Source organism: Nelumbo lutea, chromosome 4 (assembly GCF_056320005.1).
Source record: "Nelumbo lutea isolate HS-2025 chromosome 4, American lotus-T2T, whole genome shotgun sequence".
Taxonomy (NCBI): domain Eukaryota; kingdom Viridiplantae; phylum Streptophyta; class Magnoliopsida; order Proteales; family Nelumbonaceae; genus Nelumbo; species Nelumbo lutea.
In genome coordinates, this window is record NC_142687.1 from 100676160 (window position 1) to 100694809 (window position 18650).

The window sequence follows — 18650 nt, forward strand, 5'->3', positions numbered from 1 at the left end:
TCAAGAATTAATCCAATATTTGAATTCTTGAAATTTTCCAACTCTTGAAAAGTTAATATTGATATGGATCAACCATCAACACCCCTTTCCAACAATTGAAAAATTGCAAATTGTTCTAAAACAAAAACAAAGAATTCAGATTAGCTGAACGCGATGATTGTTCAACAAATTGTGGAACTAATGATGAGGTTCTACATCAGTAATAAATTCATGACCTCACTGTAAAAGGTGTGGGCCCCATATATTTAAATACTGGTATGGAACCTTATCATTGATTCCACAGCATGTTGAACAGCCATCACATTCAACCAAACCTTACTCAAAAACAAAACCCTACATCTATTTCAACTTTGCCCATGAATAAGAAAATTGTAAGAAAAAAAAAACATCTTTCTTGGTCGAGGGAAACCTAATCCAGCAATTGCTAGAGTTCTTGCAAACCAAGAATCACCAAGATTGTAGCAAGATTGAATCTTGGTATGGTGTTTTCAAGAAAAGCTAAATCGCTATATTGTAGTAATAAGATCCAATCTTGTACATTAGCAAGGATGATGGCATAGATACCACTAAAAGATTCTAGTGGTTTCTTTAATTATTTATCGGCATAAATTTGAAAATTTTGAAGAATCTTGGTCAAACCAAGATCACGTCCATGGTAATGTACAAAACCATAATTAAAATAAATAAAACTATATATCTACATGTAGATCGATTTTCAAGAAAGGTGTGTAGAGAATTGCCTTGGTTTTTTTTTTTTTTTGTTTTTTTGTAGCCTTTCAATTGTTTAGCCTCCAAGATAGTCCACACAAAGTAGTGGTAGATCAAAGCTCCTAAATCTTTTAGAATTCGATCCAACAAAGAAAGAGGAAGAGGGAGAGTAGACCAGCTCTAAGGTTTTGCTAGAAATTTGTTTGTTTTTAGGGTTTAGAGTTACAACATAACAAACTTAATTAAACCCTAAGGATGCCCCATGCACTCCTTATACATCTCTTCTCCAATTGCAATTAGGAGAGCTTATTTCATAAGTTTCTCATAATTACAATTAGGTCCCTTCACTAAGACCCCTCTTAATGATTACACACTTACCTCATACTTTGTTTGCATCTTGCCCTTTAACGTGTGTGGCCTTTGAGGTGCTACACTATTAGGTAGTGGCAAATGATGCCAAACTCCTTTAGTATCCTTGATGGACTTCTACCAACTAAATTGAATTAAAACAAAATCTCCATTTGACATGCATAATTGATCATTATGCACATAGCTAGGTTTCACAAATCATGATGAGTGACACTTAATAATAGTATGTCATGACCACCTTAATAGAATCCTTTTGTCATACAGTGTCCCAAAAGAACAATGGGTCATGGTGAATATGTTAAACCCTACTAGTTCAATCATATTCCCACTAAATTGATGATGACTCATATGATGAAACTTAGAATTCTTTTCATAAATCATATTGCCTTGGCCAAGGACTTGACAAGTCATTAATTTCAATTGCATAGGACATTCCCTCTCCTCATGGAGACTGACAAATTCCACTTTGTGCATTCACATACCTCCATGTACAAGTTATCATAGCCGACCTATGTGTCCTTATATCCCCTGATTAGGGTACAAGTATCCGTGATGCTTCAGATCTAAGGATCATCTACACAACTATGATGATAAAATTAGTTATTGACAAAATATTCCATATAACTATTCTATTAATGAGGGTGCTCTCTAATAAGCACCCATATATTTATTTTAATGCCTCTACACTAGTGACCTGAGAGCATCACCGCAAAAAGGCAAGCATAATATGTGCCAGTCTATCCAGATTATCAAAGCTGTCTTAATAATCTTCAAACTATGAACTATTTAAGTATCTTGTACCAAGATAATCATATCTTAAATTCTTAACACACTTAAGAATACCACTTTCTTGACATAGATGTTTTGAACTATTCATGTAAAAGCCCATTTATTAATAATAAATGTAAATAGTACAATAATGTCCCTTTTAACAATATCATAACATTGGGTTTAGAGCACATGATAACAATATATTCATCCTATTAAACTAAAAATAATTGTGACAAATAATAATTATTTTTATATAAAAATAAAATAAATAATAATAAAAAAACATATTATTACTAGCATTACCATCATCATTATCTAAAATTGATACATGTGCATTTTGCTAATTTGTTACAAGGAAAATTGCTTTTGTTGTTGTATTTAATGTGGATTTGTGGGGTCATTAGTGTTGAGCGGTCTTGATCAGTTGCAGGTGGAGGTTGTCCACCTATATAAATGATTATATTTTAGGAAATATGGAAAAGAATCCATATTTGTTGTTGTTGTTTACTATGACGAAGAATCTTTAGGGGCTTGGCTATGTGCTTAAGATATATGTAGTAGGGAATGGCCGAGTTTCATTCTAAATCCTAATAGAACAGTCATGTTGATTGGTCATTTTTGGAAGGTATATATTGTTGTGGACTCCATTGAAATAAAAAGACTACATTAAGACTTATGTAGGATACCTCTGATTCCATGCGAATAATATCTACAATTCAAGAAGATACCTCACAAAAGAAAAGGAAAAGACCGTTAGTAGAAGCTATTGTTTTTAATGTAGGTGTCTATTACTGTGATCGAAGCAAAAGAAAAAGGAAGCTCAAAAAGGAAAAAAAAAAGGCGAAGACCCCATGATGAACATTCTTTTGCGTGTGTTTGGCAACAGTGCAATACTACATTTTTGCATTGACAAATGACAAATCAATGCATATTTACATTGATAACAAGATATAAAAATACATCAATAAAAAAGAAGTAAATTTGCATTCAAGTGGGCTTCTGATAAAAAAATAACACATGCTTTATTGGAATTCTTGTTTGCATCCATTACATCTAAACGTCTGTTTGGTAAGAAGATAAATTTGTCAGTACAAAACTAACCCAACTTTATAATTTATATTGACCATTTTAAACTCAACATATTTGCATTTATACTTATTTGCATCATTTCCAAACGTAGCCTTAAGAACCACACTGCTTTTTGGTTGGAAATAACTTCTATAATGTAGTCAGAAATGTAATGGGAGGAAAGAAGCTTTGAATGACATTGTCTAATAATTTGTGTAGATGAATTATGAGACGGAGTCAGCTACAAGACGATAAAGTTGTTGCATTTCTTTTATTTTTGTGTATCTGATTCAAAAATTTTGCATTTCTTTTATTTTTGTGTATGTGATTCAAAAGTTTTGTAAGGGTAATTTTGTCTTTTTATTTTTTACATGCTTATAAATTCTAATACATGTGTAATTTATCCAAAATTCTTTTAAATAATTTTTAATTAAAATTTAAATCTTAAGTGACCTTTCATCACTAAGTGGCTTTTCTTACTCTAAATGATTTTTTTATTTAAAGTGTATTTTTATTAAAAGTGTTCTTTTAAATATGTATTTTAATTTAAATTATTAATTTTTCATTGAAGTGCCTCTTCATTTAAAAGTGTCTTTTAAACATGTCTTTTATTAGTAACTTTTCATTAACAACTCTTCATTTAGAATAGTGTATGGCCCTCGTTCGGTTCCCAGGCTGAACGGTCCAATCATCCGAGTCAATGGCAGTTCGAAAACCTTGCCTCAAATCGTGTATGACCCTCGTTCTACTCCCCTCTGTCCGAGCTCGAATCCAACCCCATTTCCAGCAAGGGCAATCACTCCGGCTAGTTCACCGTTACTAGGTACACCCAGGTCAACAGGTTTTGTTTTACCCCAAACACAGTATTTGGCCAAAAACCGTTAAAAATGTCAACAACCCATTGACCCAAGCGATCAAACCGTCAACCAGTTCAATGATTTTTTACCATTTTTTTATTTTAATCATTTTTTATTTTTTAAATTTATTTACCAGAACAGGCCATTCGTTCAAACCAGACGGTCAGACCATCAACCCAAAAACCGATGGCCAAAATGGTTCTATTTCTAAGTCATTTTTTAAAATGTTGTATGGGAAAAATGAAGTTTGAACTGGGGCTACTTGAACGAGCTAACAGCCGCGGGAATGCCCCACTTCGTGCAACTGGACATATGACAGTCACACGTTGTGTGGGGCGGAGATGCGAACTCGAGTGGTTTTTTCTTTCTTTTTTTTTTTTTTTTGGGGGGGGGGGGGGAGGGTGCCAGAAGTTTACCCGCAATGATATTCTAATCAGCGTATCATTACATTTTTGCTTTCTTGGTAGTGTTTAATACTATTTAATCTTTCGCATAGGTGACAATTCTTGACTTGGCTCATAAATTCTAGATGGCTAGATCTCCATGTCAGTATTATTTATTTTTTTAATGACAGTAGCAAATTAGTGGGAAGACTCGGGTACATTCATGACATTAAACAGCAAAGTGGGGTAAATATTAGATGCAAAATGAGGGTCTTATCAATAAAGAGAAGCATTCTCATTTTTATTTTACGACTAATGATAGAATATTAGCCATTCTGTCGATACAGTGTTCACTGTTTTAGTGTTCTGTTGTCGATTTACAGCAGTAATGCAATAGAGTAGCTTGCACGGTCAAAGAATCATCGATGAATAATATCATTGAAAATGGAACAAATATTGATCATTTTGTCTCGTTGGGCACTTTCTTTCTTTTTTTTTTTCCATAAGATGATTATGCTACAGAATACAGAGCAAAACTCACAAGAAGACCTAACAAGGCACCAGCTATAACTTCTACCTCTGTGTGCCCAACTGCTTCTTTTAATAGAGCATTACTTTTGCAAGAATTATTTGATAACTCTTCTTCACCGTCAACTGTTAAGCTTGAGGACCGCATTGCACTTGATCTGCTCATTCTGCTCTCTGCTATAGTTAGTGAAGATGCTTCTTTTTGATTTGATGAATACAACCTTCCCGTTTCCTCTAAAGACAAAAGAGATGTAATAGTCTCCGAGTTTATTGGGGGTCTTCCAGTTTTAGAGTCAATCTTATCATCTTTAACTTTGTCCCTGTTGGGTACTGTGTTGTCTTGGGTCCTGAGCAATCTTCTGTTGAGTACCTTGGCATGGTTGCCAACTTCCCTTCTCACCCCCTGCAAGTCATTTGACAATCCAAAAGATTAAGTCTTGGTCTGTGCAACTGGTCTTAGTTCGAAATAATAGACAAGTATTTGGAGTAACGTGACTGAAATTTTGAATACTCATTTACCACAGCCAAAAAATGCAGGCAAGGCAATATCTGTTTCATATATTTCAAAAAGGAGAGCCGTCCATAAAACAGGGCCTATGATCTACAAATTAACCAATCACCTACCCTTCAACGGAGTGGTTCTTAAGCATACTATTTCTTATGATGTCTATTAACTGGCCTAGGGGATTAGATTGCCAATTGACCTGTGAAAGAAGCATGACTCTCCAGTGACATTTTTACCAAAAAAAAGACTCCACTGACATTTTCTCTTTCCTCAAAACCTACTGTCTGTCATTGCAAACAATCAATGTTCTCAGAACTTGTCTTTAGCATAGTAACTTTATATGTGAGAGCTGGAAATAACTACTTTCTATTACTGAATAAGATCATACACTGCCAAACACCCTATACCACCAATCAAAATGTAATTCAATTTGAAACCTCTCCTATTCCAACTTAACAATGCAATAATATGCCAATCAAACTTAAGACGGACAAGTGTAAGAAACCAACAAAACAAAGGATTAAGGTATTGATTGGTTCCTGCATATCATGGATGGGGAAACATAGACAACAAAAATAACTGCAAATGACATACAAAAATCATAGCAAACCTGTTCAATAAAAGAAATATATTTTTTAATCAGTAATGAAAGTAAGTATTGCATTAAGAAAGAAATGACTAAAGAATAAATTTTAAATATATAGATGTTGAACCTCAAGCCTGATCATATAAAGGGAATGATTTCAAGATAAATATTAGATCATACAGATTATTACAAACCTCCGTAGTAAGAAACCTGGATTTGTGGCATCTATGCACTACTATACCAAACATGGATCCTGAATTGTCATTTCATGCCCATGCTGGGGTGTTCTTGGGAAGTGACATGGGTAGAAATTATTTAAGCACTAATAATTTAACAGTGGATATGACTTTAAATAGAATAAATTGACAAAAACAGGATTCATGTAGCCAACAAGAATTACGTGGGTGAATATGAAAGCATATAAAGTAGTACAATTTCAAGACAGGCTAATAGTAGAAGGAAGGTGAAATCTAGATGAAGAGCCTAATGATATGTGGCCTAAAACGACCAACTATTTAATAAAAAATAATGACAAAAAATGGTTTCAAAGAACTTAAAAGGAAAATGGATGTTGCAAAGATTGGTAAAAGGGAAAGCTAAAAAGAAAGTGAGTGAGGCTAAATGCTGGATGAATGGATGAAGAGTTTTTCTCCTTTCAAATCTCTTGCTCATTCTTTGGTGATCAACAAGTTCTTTAATTGCTCTATATCCATTCATCATCATTAATCACTTCACGAAGTCCACCACCAAGTCTAAAAGTTGTAGGACCCCGTATTTGTCCTACACTAGAATAGTTCACCATAATTGAACATATTCTCCATAACAGGCCCATATGGATAAGGCCAAGATTGTTGATCTTGCAGGAGATGCACAGTGAAGGACATTTTAGATAGATACGTCAAAGCGTTGCCGAGTCTACGAAATGTCCAAAGGGGGACTTTCCAATGCTAGCCTCTATCAGCCACTTCCAGTACCAACTCACCCTTGGGCTGACATCAACATGGATTTTATACTTGGTCTACCTCACATCCCCAGGGGCGTTAATGTTATCCTAGTGGTTGTAGGCAGATTCTCCAAGATGGCTCACTTCATTTCGTTTATAAGGATGAATGACACCTCGCACATAGCCCAACTTGTTCTATATGATGAAGTGGTAAGGCTCCATGGAGTTCCCAAATCCATTATCTTAGACCAAGATCGAAAGTTTGTTGGACACTTCTAGAGATATCTCTAGGCAAGGCTAAATATAAAACTTATGAAGTTGGGAGGTTGCTGAGAATGAGTAAATTTCCCCAATCTTGGGACACTTCCTTGCCTCTGGCTAAACTTTATTACAACAAGACCCCTTACCAAAGAACCCAACTCAGCCCCTATCAAATTGTCTATGGGTTCAACCCTTTGGGTCCTCGAACTCACAGAGTTTCCCGTGAAAGTGAAACCTATCATCAAGGTCAATGACATGCTGACTCACCACAGAGACATCTGCACCAGAGTCAAGGAACAACTAGAAGCTTCAAACACTTACTACAAGGCCTAGGTGGACAGACACCAGAGAAAGATGGCCTTCAAGGTGGGAGACCTAGTTTGGGTGGTACACCATCTCCTGAAAGATTCCCTACTGATGACTATCACAAGCTATTAGAACTGGAAGATTAGCCCTTGTCACATATGCAATTGCATATGCCAGTATATGCAATTGGGATGATAATCTAGTATATGCATGTAGCTCAAACTACTCACCTTGCTGCAGCAGAACAAATTCTTAGATATTTAAAGAAACATCCATATAGAGGTATTCACTTCTATAAGCATAGAACCTGATAATGGAAGCTTATACTGATGTTGACCGGGCTGGAACAGTGGAAGACAAAAGATCTTCAACATGTTATTGTATGTTTGTCAGGGTTAATTTGGTGACTTGGAGGAGTAAAAAGCATACAATTGTTGCAAGATCTAGTGTGGAGGCTGAGTATAGAGTTATGCAATATGACATGGCAGAGATTCTGTGGATCAAGAATATTCTAACTGAATTGAGATTTAAAATACCTAGGCCAATGTCACTTTATTGTGACAACAAGGTGGCAATTAATATTGCTTTCAATCCCATGATGCATGAGAGGACAAAACAGAGGTGGACAAACATTTCATATGTGAGAAACTTGAATGTGAAGAGATCCGTATTCCCTAATGTGAACTCCACTGATCAGCCAAGTGATATCTTCACCAAGGGTGTGATTAGTACTAGTACAGGGATGAGTTTAAAAGATCAAATGGCTTATTAGCAATTTAACAGTGAACTTTCAATGGGAGAGGAGATCGGCCAATGGAATGGCTGATTTTCTAGCCAAGCAAGGGGTTAATAGGGGTCATTTACTCTGGGCTCAAATGTAACTTTTGGATGAGGTGAACCTCTCACCTCTCTCCATGGGAAGCTTGTATTGTTGATTCTCTGCTGTTAATAAAATTACTTTACTTATCAAAAAAGGGTGTGACTAGTACTCAATATGTTGACCTCTGTACCAAGTTGGGAATGATACAATGCAACTTGAGGGGTTATGTTGTTAGAGACTTAAGAATGTTTTTTTTCTTAAGTTGTAACTGATGGCATACTTGTAGTTTCTCCTTTCCTTTTGACACCGCAATATATAAGTCAGAATGGGGTGCCACCACACCTATCTTTTTTTTCTGTAAACTCTCGACTCTTTTATCCCTTTTCTTCCTCATTCAAACTATAATATCTTTCAGGTTGGAAGTGAGAAATTATGTGGAGGGATTCATGTTGTGGGTCAAGGCCCCTACTATAACTGTTCCCTAATTTGTACAACTTGGCCTACAATGAGGCCACAATTAAAGAAACCTATGAGCTGATTCGTGAACGGGCAAGTTGGACCCTAAGACTAAGGAGGAATTGTTTGACTGGGAAAGGCTGGCTCATTTGTTTGAACTGATTCATCATATTCACCCCACTCAATCTACTAGAGACAATAGACATTGGGATGGAGCAAAGTTTGGATGTTTCCCTGTAAAGTCATTTTTACGAGGCCCTTACCCACACTAGTCATGATCTAGTGCTATGGGGCTGGATTGGTTGGTTAAGGCTCCACCAAAGGTGAATTTCTTTGTATGAGCAACTATTCTCAGAAAAATTCACACCATCGACTAATTGCAAGTCAAAGGCTTGTAAAAGGTGAGTAGGATCCACCAAGAACAAATCACAAGCTGAATGGAAACCCCCACCGGATGGAGTGGTAAAGTTGAATTTCGACAGCAGATGCCAAGGTAACCCAAGGCCATCCGGAATTGGAGGGATTCTGAGAGACAAAGACAGCAATATGTTGTCTTTATTTTCAGGACCAGTGGGTGAAGGTGATTCTGTAAGGGCTAGTCAAATTGGAGTGAACAATTTGATAGTAGAAGGGGATTCCAAGGTAATAGTGGGCTGGCTGATAAGTCCAGAAACAGCTTGTTGGGGCTACAGGGATCTCTTAAAGAAAGTTAAATGGGTGACAAGAAATATGACCATCAGGTTTCAGTGGGTCAGCAGATCAGCAAATGCAATGGCTGATTCTCTGGCCAAGCAAGGGGTGTCAAGGGGAGATCTGTTTTGGACTACTTTGTAATTGTGTTCAGGCTTGGGTATGTTTAGTATATATGGTTCAGTCCTCGGGGGAGGTAACATCCCGTGCCTCCTCCTAGGCTGATTGTACTTTTGTTATTTGAATTAATAAAACTACTCTCATTTATCAAAAAAAAAAAAGGAGTAGGATCCATTGGTCAGAATGTTGTCTTGATAGTGGGTAGGGCCGACTGATATTAATATGTTTTGATGATGAGTTTCATCAGATTTATATAAAATAGTGAGTAGGACCCATTGGTCAAAATGCAAATGATGCATATTAGAACAGACTCAGTTAATGGTGGACAAGATCCACCAAATGTATTTTTGGAGATCAGACCAATATTGCATCCAATAAAAAAAAAATCATTTGGATATAAATCAGACCCATCCCATATTACATACAGAATAATGAGATTCAGAAAATCAGTCCTAATCCTTGAGGAGGTTGTTTCTCGATAAGACTGATTTAAAATAGAATCATATCATGCTTGGTTTCTTTTATCGACGTGGATAACAAGAATCCTAACAATGTCATAATTCTAGTCTTACCATGACTAGATAAAGAAAAAAAGTAATAGGACACAACAAGGAAGAGGTGTGTAGTTTTTAGAAGAACGGAAAAGAAAGGCTCTCCTTTCTCCCCCTTATATAGACAAGGGTAGATATCTAAGTAGCAGGAACTTATGAGAAGAGGAGTTAAAATAACCTCCCCTCTCTTCATATGTGGGAGTGGTTATCCAACTCCCTTTTCAATAACCACCTGATTTAAAAATTTAAATTATTTGAGAACTTAAACAACAATTCAGATTCAAATTATTGAAGGAGAAAGGTAGCCATATGAGGTGATGCTAGTGGGCCAGCAGTTAAGCCTGGCCTTTTATTTATTATTTTTATTATTTTTTTTTAATGGGGAAAGTCCAAAGCTAATAGGACTCTCCCAATGCTTTAAACACTGAACAGTTTTCAAGGAATATAGTTTCAGTTCCAGAGTCACATCTCCCATCAAGCAAGAATGGACTAAATGACCAATCTTGTCTTCTTTCTTAGGAGTTCACCTAAAATGGCATCCAAATGAGGGATAGTACCCTTGCTGAGAACAATTTAACACAACAATCAGATGAGGAATTTCCTAAACGAACCAGCTCAAACTCAGTCCACAAATTAACCAAGCCAGCATAATATTCTTGAATTTTTTTCTCCTCTTGATTATAAGAAAAATTTCAGTTTCAATTTGATATTGATGAGAAAATGTTGGATTATTGATACACCTCCATATGCTGAAACATCTCATGAGCAATTTGGAAACCTCTTATAGGGATTTCTATATTAGTTCCATGGAAATAAGAATCCAAGAAATAATTCTAGCATCATCAATCTTCCACCATTGCAAGCCCTTCAAATCAGATCAGCAAGCCTAGGAACTGAATCATCAATATAGCCCTAAAATACCTGTTCCTACAACATAGAATTGGAAGTGGAACTTCCAATAGGGCATATTTGCTCCCGTTAAACTTCCACAGATATAACTTCCTTTTTTCAAAAGACATTGTAGCCAAGAAAGCAGCAAAACAGAGCAGTTCAGACCAAAAACAGCAAGGTATTACAGAAACCAAAGACAAGGATATGCTGGCAGCCTTAGTAAACCTGATCACAAACTAATACAGCCTTAAACTTAAGTAACAGATCCAAAGAAGAAACTGCCCTGGGAAAATCAGTCCAGAAAAGCAAAGAACCAGTCTTCCAACCAGAGGGAAGGAATCAAAATCCTCCTAAACAAATCTGGTCTCAAATCAAATGAAAGAGACTGAAAGAGCAGGCTTGGGCGACACAAACTCCAAGGTTTTATGCAGATCAAATCATCTGATTGAGAGATCTAGATCTGAGATAAAAAACTATACCTCGTTTTACAGAAAAAAAGAGAGAGCAGATGAGTGCTGATTGAAACAACCCTAATACAGATCCAGAAAGTTCCTACAAGATGCAGAAAGAATCCTCTTGATTCCCTTGATTGCATGCTTAGATCCACAGGTCTGATCCCTTACTCAGAAGTAAAAGAAAGAATCTGCTTGATACTATGTCAAGAGCAGTTCCAACAAGAGAAACCAGATGTGATTTTTGGTACATCAACACCTTGGCACATGTACATCTTATGATATAATGTATAGAATAAAAGTTACAACAATATTCCCATTTCCCATTAGGGAAGAATTAGACATAAAATGGGCAATCAGCATGGGAGCCAAGGCCGCATGATTTGGTTCCAATCTTGCTTTCAGAATGTAAAGTTCTCAAGGTTGAACACTACAAGATTGGCTGAGGGCAAGGTGTGACCTAGATCTAACTTGTACTGCACAAACTTGTGATACTTATCTATTAGTGAAATGCTGCATTATGATGTGAAACATTGGAAAGAGAGAAACAAGGTGGAATTTGACAAGGCAGAGTTTAACCCTCATTTAGTTAGTAGTAAAGCTCAAACCAATTTTCTGATGGCATTGAGAACAGGGAAGAATTGAATGATTCATACTTGACACATCTACATCATATGGTAATTTGCAGCCTGCTCCAGGTTTTACTAAAGTAAATGTATATAGAGCAATTTCATTGAGCAAGAATGGTAAAGGGGTTGCCATTTGGAACCATGCTGGTAATTTCATAGTTAGAAGTAGGGGTGTAAATGGATTGAATTGGAATCGAATCAGGCAATATCCAAATTCAAATCCAATTAGAAAATTTGACATCTGAATTCGATTCAATATCCAACGGATATTGAAAATTAATATTTGAATATTCTATTCAAATTTGACTAATTAATTATTTTAGGTAATTAATAAATATATAAATAAATATTTTATTTATATAAAGTACATAAATATATAAATTATTTGTATAATTTAATTATTATATATACATATAAATATATAAAAATTTAAATATTTTAAATATTATATAAGAATTAAATAATTGGTCGGATTCGGATATTTATCAAATTGAATCAGGTCATATCCAAATTCGATTAGATTATGTTGTATCTCAAATTCGAAATCGAATTTTTGAAAACCGTTGACATCCCTAGCTAGAAGGGTTTGAACAATTTTCTGCTCTACTGTTGAAGAAACAGAATGCATGGATCTGTAGAAGGCTTAAAGCTTGCAAGTTCATTTGGCACTGCAAAGAATAGCTCTTGAAGGAGACACTAAAAGGATATGTGATCTTCTGTTGGTGGATAATTTAGAGCGACCTTGGTGTATTCATGACCTGATTGTGAAATGCAGAAGAATTTAATTTTCTTACTCATGCTCAGTCCTCGGAGGCTTGGAGTGTAATAAACTGGCTAATGTTCTAACTTTGGTTTTTGTTGAATGGAACCAACCTTGGAGCTTTCCAGGAAAAAAAAGGCTCCTTAGTGTCACAGACCTAGACTCTTTTAGTGTCACGTGTGGCCCTGCAATAGCACTCTCTTGCAGCACAAGTCAGCCTTCCCTCCTTGAGCACCCTCTTGGTTCTTGGAACAAGCAGGCACCACACCCACAAATGAACTAAGGCACATTCCTAGGCTACTTGAGACAAGGAAGTGTAAGTGGTGTGGTAAGGCAAATTATGGAGGTCTCCTTGAAGGATGAAGAAAGGCTAGGGGTCTCGGGTAATGGAAGTAGGCAAGGATCTTCTATGGACCGAATCTTGTGTTTGTTATGATCTACACCCCTTTTATAAGGGGAGATCCCAAGGCCCTGAAGGAAAGGAGCCAAAAGGGGTTTGACTCCTATTTGGAAAGGGGATCTTTGATTCAATGTTGGTTGTCGAGAGGACACTGCTAGGGATTCACCATGTGTCACACAAGATCTTTCCAGGACGAAATTTTCTTTTGTCCGAGGATTCTCATAGTGCACGTGCGCTACTTCCCTTCAAGGGTCTCCTGTATCGACATGGCACGGGTGATGTCAGAATTAGTCTGACGTGTTCTATTGAGTCTGCTAGATGTCCTGTTGTGAGCGGCTTTGGCTCATTGCAATCATGCAATGGTCCTTTCGTCCATCGCGGGTCCGCGATGACTTCGAGCTCATTGTGAGTGTCTGATGAGTTACAGGTTCATCGCAGGTTCGCGATGGCCCCCGTGATGGTTGTGGATCCATTGCGGGTCTGGTTTGGTGCCTTTGTCACAATCACCGTTGTAGGGGAACGTATGTACTTCCAGGAAGCACAGAGGCTTGGCAAAGTAAACTGTTCATTACTCTTGAACACATTCCTTGGACTCTTGGATCCTTGGATGTTCCTTGCAAATGGGGAGGGGTCCCTATTTCTAAGGATCTCTACCTCCATAGGGGTGAAATTCGGACCGTCCATTATCACCTCTTAATCTCCATCCATTTTCCACCTCATTACCACAACCACTGATGTATCACCTCCTTATCTCAACCACATGTTCTACCTCCTCAATTGAACCTTTCAAGCATCTTCCATGAATATTCCATTCTAGAATATTATAAGATAGTTACAAAGGTAAGCCTAGGATATTCTAGTTAATCCTACACTCTAGACTCCTCTACAACTCTAGACTACTCCAAACCCTTCAAGATGACTCTAGAAAGCTCCAAAATACTATTGATTTGGCTAGAAGGTTCTAGAATGGCCACTAAACCTCTAGCCAGATGCTCCTTTGCTGCTTAACTCAGGTGAGACATGACATCAGAGACACTAAGCATGAAATATAAAAAAATATATGGTCTATATAACAAATAACAAATGTAAAATAAAAGAGTAGATGTGTGCCTATGTATATACTTCTTCTCCATCAGTTTCACAACTCTTACAAAGATGCTACCATGAAAACAGATAAATAAGGTTATGGTACTAAAAGACCCTTCTTTTCCTCTTTCTCCATGCACCCACTACATCACCTAAGTTCAACACAAAGTGCGACTTGGTTCTTTGAGAAAAGGAGTTTATTATTTTTAACTAAGGCCTTTCCAAAGAAAGGAGTTAGAAGGGATGAATCAAAGAATGAAGTTATAACAAGGCAATTACCAATGTTGGTGCCAACTATTTGGGGTCTTCAAAGGGGTGGACTAGGTAATGGACCTAAACTTAAACTTTGGCATTTTTTTTAGCACAAAGTGACCACTCTCAGACTCAAACCTGCATTCTCAGACTCATCAACCCTGGATTTTACCATTACACTAAGCAATGGCCCCTATTGCCTTAAATTCACCACCTAGAGCATTTGTTGAGTTTGTGCCTTGACTTGAATGCAGCCTGCTCCATAACCCAACCCAACATCTGTGGAGAAAAACCTGAATGAGAAATTCCATTATGATTTGTGGTGGATGTGGAGGGCTTGGCCCAAGCCCAAAGCCCACCATTGACCTCCTTTGAGGGTGTGGGGGCAGTTCCAACTGCACAAACCTGGCCTGCTTCATATATGGGTCCCAGGTATATGTATATGTGTGTATCATGTTTCTAGGGTTTCTTATACAAAGAGAGAAAGCTTCAGATATGTACTGTGTATTAGGCACTAGGGTTTGTGTCAAACTGCTCAAGCTCGCACTCCAATTTACTAATATAGTGGCCATTGATCTCCTTTGAGGGTGCGGGGGCGGAGTCCCCGCTGCACAAACCTTCTGATCCATATCGTATATGGGTCCCAGGTATATGTATATGTATATATCATGTTTCTAGATTTTTTTTTTTGTACAAGGAGAGAAAGCTTCAAAGGTGTTCTGGGTATACTAGGCACTAGGGTTTGTGTTAGGCTGCTCAAGCTTGTACTCCATTTTACTAATATAGTGGATTTCTACTACTCCCTCTCTGATGGACATAGGCCAAAGGCCGAACCACATTAAATTCCTGTGTGCTCTTGAATTACTCTTTTTAAGTGAATGCCTGAAATGTTAGACCATGTATCTAGTGATTTCTAAATAATTAATGAAGTTGTGCTTCTTCTTGGGCTAAAGGGAAGAGTATGAAGGGGGGGCTATTTCTTTCTTTCCTCTTCTTTATGGAAAAGGATGTCCCTACTGCCTAGTTAAAAAGAAAAGGATTGGTGTGGCTTGCACATTGATTTTAGGGGTATGCCCAGGAGCATGTAGATGGTTTGGATTTGCAAAGATTTCAAAAGATGATGGTGTACATTAATGTAAAACAAAGTCAATCTATTTCTTTCCTTTTAGATTCATTAATACTATTTTAGTCCACCCCCGTAGGGGTGATCATGGGCCAGGCCCAGGCTGGTTTAACACCCATGATAAAGGCTTCAGCCTAGGCCCAGGCCCGGCCCGACACATACCCTAGGCCTAAAATTACAAGCCTAGGCCTAGCCTGCACATGGGCCTGGGCTGGGCTTACAAGCTTTCCACACCTAATAAAAAAATTAATTATTTAGAAAATTTTAAATTAAATAATATATAATATATAATACATGAAAAAAAAAACATTACACAAGCCCAAACTAGGCTAGGCTTGGTTTGGCTTTGGGCCTTTTGGACAAAAATAAAGGTAATGGGCCTCATTTAATTCTTAAGCTTGGTTTAGCTAATGAAGGCCTTCCATTCTTGAGCAATGTGGGAGATGGAACAACACTCAATAGTGAGTGTTACTATTAACTTTTGTCCCAAGTCCCACATTGCTCAAGAATGAGAATGAAGACCTTGTCTTCATCCATAAAAGGTCTTGCCTAGGAGGACAACTCTCATACTTGAGTTGAAAATTTATATTTTAAATAAAATAGTAAATGTTTATTATAAAACAGAAACAAAAATACATTTGCATATATAACATACAAAATATATAATATTAAGTATATACAATTCATTATATATAATGCATAATATAATATATTATAGTAAAAATAATATATATTTAAGAATATCTATTATATTATATTGCAGCCTGAGCTTGAAGTATTAGGCCCAAGCCTGGCTCAGAATTTTCTGGGCTTAATGTGGGTCCAGGCTTACACAAAAAACTGGGTCATGCTGGGAAATTTACAGGGTGGTCCGGGTCAAGAATGGTCACCCCCCCGCATGCGCGTGCACGCCAAACTTCTTTTAAAATTCATATTGAATCCAGTGTTGCATGGACCCTGCTAAATTTAACATCTCTTCAGCTATGGAAAAAAGGTATATGATGAAGGCCACTATTCCTATAGGATGTAACCTTAACAAAGATAAATTTTTAGACATATTTTATAGGTAATATGATGTTATCTGCCAAAAAAAACATAGATATATGATGTCAAAATTAAGATACATAGACTAATATAATATTACATTATTTTCTGTAAACATGTCCTCTAGTCCATGTTTTTTCATTTTACCAAGTCACTCCTAGACATTCATGGATTCCAATTCCTGTGTCCATGCAACACTGATTACATTTAGCTTCTTAACAAGCATGCAGAAAGAAAATGTCAAATGCCACAAACCCTGATAAAATGAAAAGAGTGAAAGAAGTAATCTCTCTACCTGGGCATCATACATGACAAGGCCAGCAACAACCACTGTCATGCCAAAAATTGAATCTGAAAGCCCCCTGCATTTTAGTAAATGAAAGGAAAGCATACGTCAATTTGTATAAGATATTGGCCTACCATTTTTTTTTTTATAATATTGACCCACCAATTAATACTCCACAGTTTTCAGTTCATAATATAAGGGAAGGGAGTAATCCACGGTAAAAGGACTTGGTAGAGCAAAAACAAAATTTTGGTCACCATTGTGCCATTTCTTGATTGTGTTTCATTTTTGTCATTGTTTTAGAGAGGCTAAACTTTATAGAGTTTTTTGTCTTATGAGATCTTTCCTAGTTATCAACTACGATGTATACAGGACGATGCCGGGGATTGTACACACGCTAGATTGCAAACCTTCCTCTATTAATAAATTTTCTTTCCTTCCGAAAATGAAAAGAATTAGCTGACCTTTCAAGGCCAAGGGATGTTGCAGCAGCCATAACTACCTGCCAATTGAAAAGAACCAAAATTTGGAATGAAGTAACTCAACCATTGATAGGCAAAGAAATCAACGACGAAGAAAATGCAAAGTAAAAGACAAACAAAAAAGAAAGAAAAGGCAAAATAAGAAATGAAAAAGGAAAAGGTGGAAATTCGAAATCAATGGCATCCTACAGCAGAATGGGTAGAAGGGAATCCTCCGGGAAGCACGGCTGTTTTAAAATCGATATCATTTCCGTAAAGAAGGGCCGAAGTAAAAGGCTTTGAGAGCTGCCCAATTGCACAAGAAACACCAGCTGCAACCAAAACCTACCAGAAAGGAATCAATTCGAAAGTATGCATCCATCGGATAAAAGAAACAAGAAAAAATCAAAGATACCCAACAGAAATGAAAGGGAAAAAAATTCAGCATTCCCGAACCCCACCCACAACTGATGTAAATCTCTCTACATTTTAAATTCTTTATAAAAATTAAGACGCGAATATGCGGAAACTTACCTTATTTTGAGTGATTTCTACTAACTGTTCAATTCCAACACTGAGACAAATGAAGGAAGCAGAGTTCGGTTTTCTAAACGAAAGATGGTTGTTCAGAAAAAGATGTTGCTTCCTTGAGCTTGAGGACAAGAAGATTGGCTGTGGAAGACGAGGGAGGATTGCAGAATACGACAACATGGTTTTCCTTAATTTGAAAACCGTACCAGCTGCTCACAACTTCGCCGACCCTACTGTGGCACTCAAACCACCAAAGAAGAAGAGTGAAGTGTTCGTTTTTTTGGCTCCCTCTCGTTACCGTTATCCGTTTTGGCACGCTGCAACAAATTTCTGAAATGGTCCAACGGCTGCCGGGCTCCGTGTCGACTGTCGATGATGTTTGGTTCTCTTGGTAAATGTAATGCGCGCAGCAGCTAGAGTGCAATCGAGTCGAATTCGAGAGTCTGAATCTCCTACCCGTAAAAACTCTGCCCACTTCTACCCACATAACATCGCGCCACATGTGGAGGCATCTTCCTATAATATAATGCACGGGAAAATGTTTTCAAGATAATGTATTATACGTAAACGTGGGCAGAGTTCTAGTGGGCAGCAGATCCAGGGTGGTCGAATTCAAGTTCAAGTTAGATTCGAACTCCATTTTCTTATTTGGGCACAACCTCAGTTGGATTAAATAGCGGATGAATTCATAAGGCCCCGTTCGATGTATGAAAAAAATTAGAAAGTTGATTAATTATTAATTGATAATTTAAAAGATATTAGAGATTTTTTTTGGCAGAGGCTAAAACATAGGGAAGACTTAAAAATTGTTTC

At 37.1% G+C, this 18650-nt stretch overlaps 1 protein-coding gene across 2 annotated transcripts; it reads right to left on the reverse strand.

Moving 5' to 3' along the window:
- Positions 1–4559: 4559 nt before the first annotated feature.
- LOC148862209 (Acid phosphatase/vanadium-dependent haloperoxidase-related protein) lies at positions 4560–18564 on the reverse strand. Of its 2 annotated transcripts, XM_088984268.1 has the most exons (5): positions 17841–18547; positions 17517–17651; positions 17310–17347; positions 16855–16921; positions 4560–5087 (listed from the first exon to the last, which is right to left on the reverse strand). In XM_088984268.1, the coding sequence occupies exons 1-5, from the start codon at positions 18015–18017 to the stop codon at positions 4668–4670; spliced, it is 837 nt and encodes a 278-aa protein (XP_088840394.1). In that variant the 5' UTR covers positions 18018–18547; the 3' UTR covers positions 4560–4667. The 2 variants fall into 2 exon arrangements, with proteins under 2 accessions (XP_088840394.1, XP_088840395.1); XM_088984269.1 differs by lacking the exons at positions 16855–16921; positions 17310–17347 and having other exon boundaries at positions 17841–18564.
- Between the last annotated feature and the right edge of the window lie 86 nt (positions 18565–18650).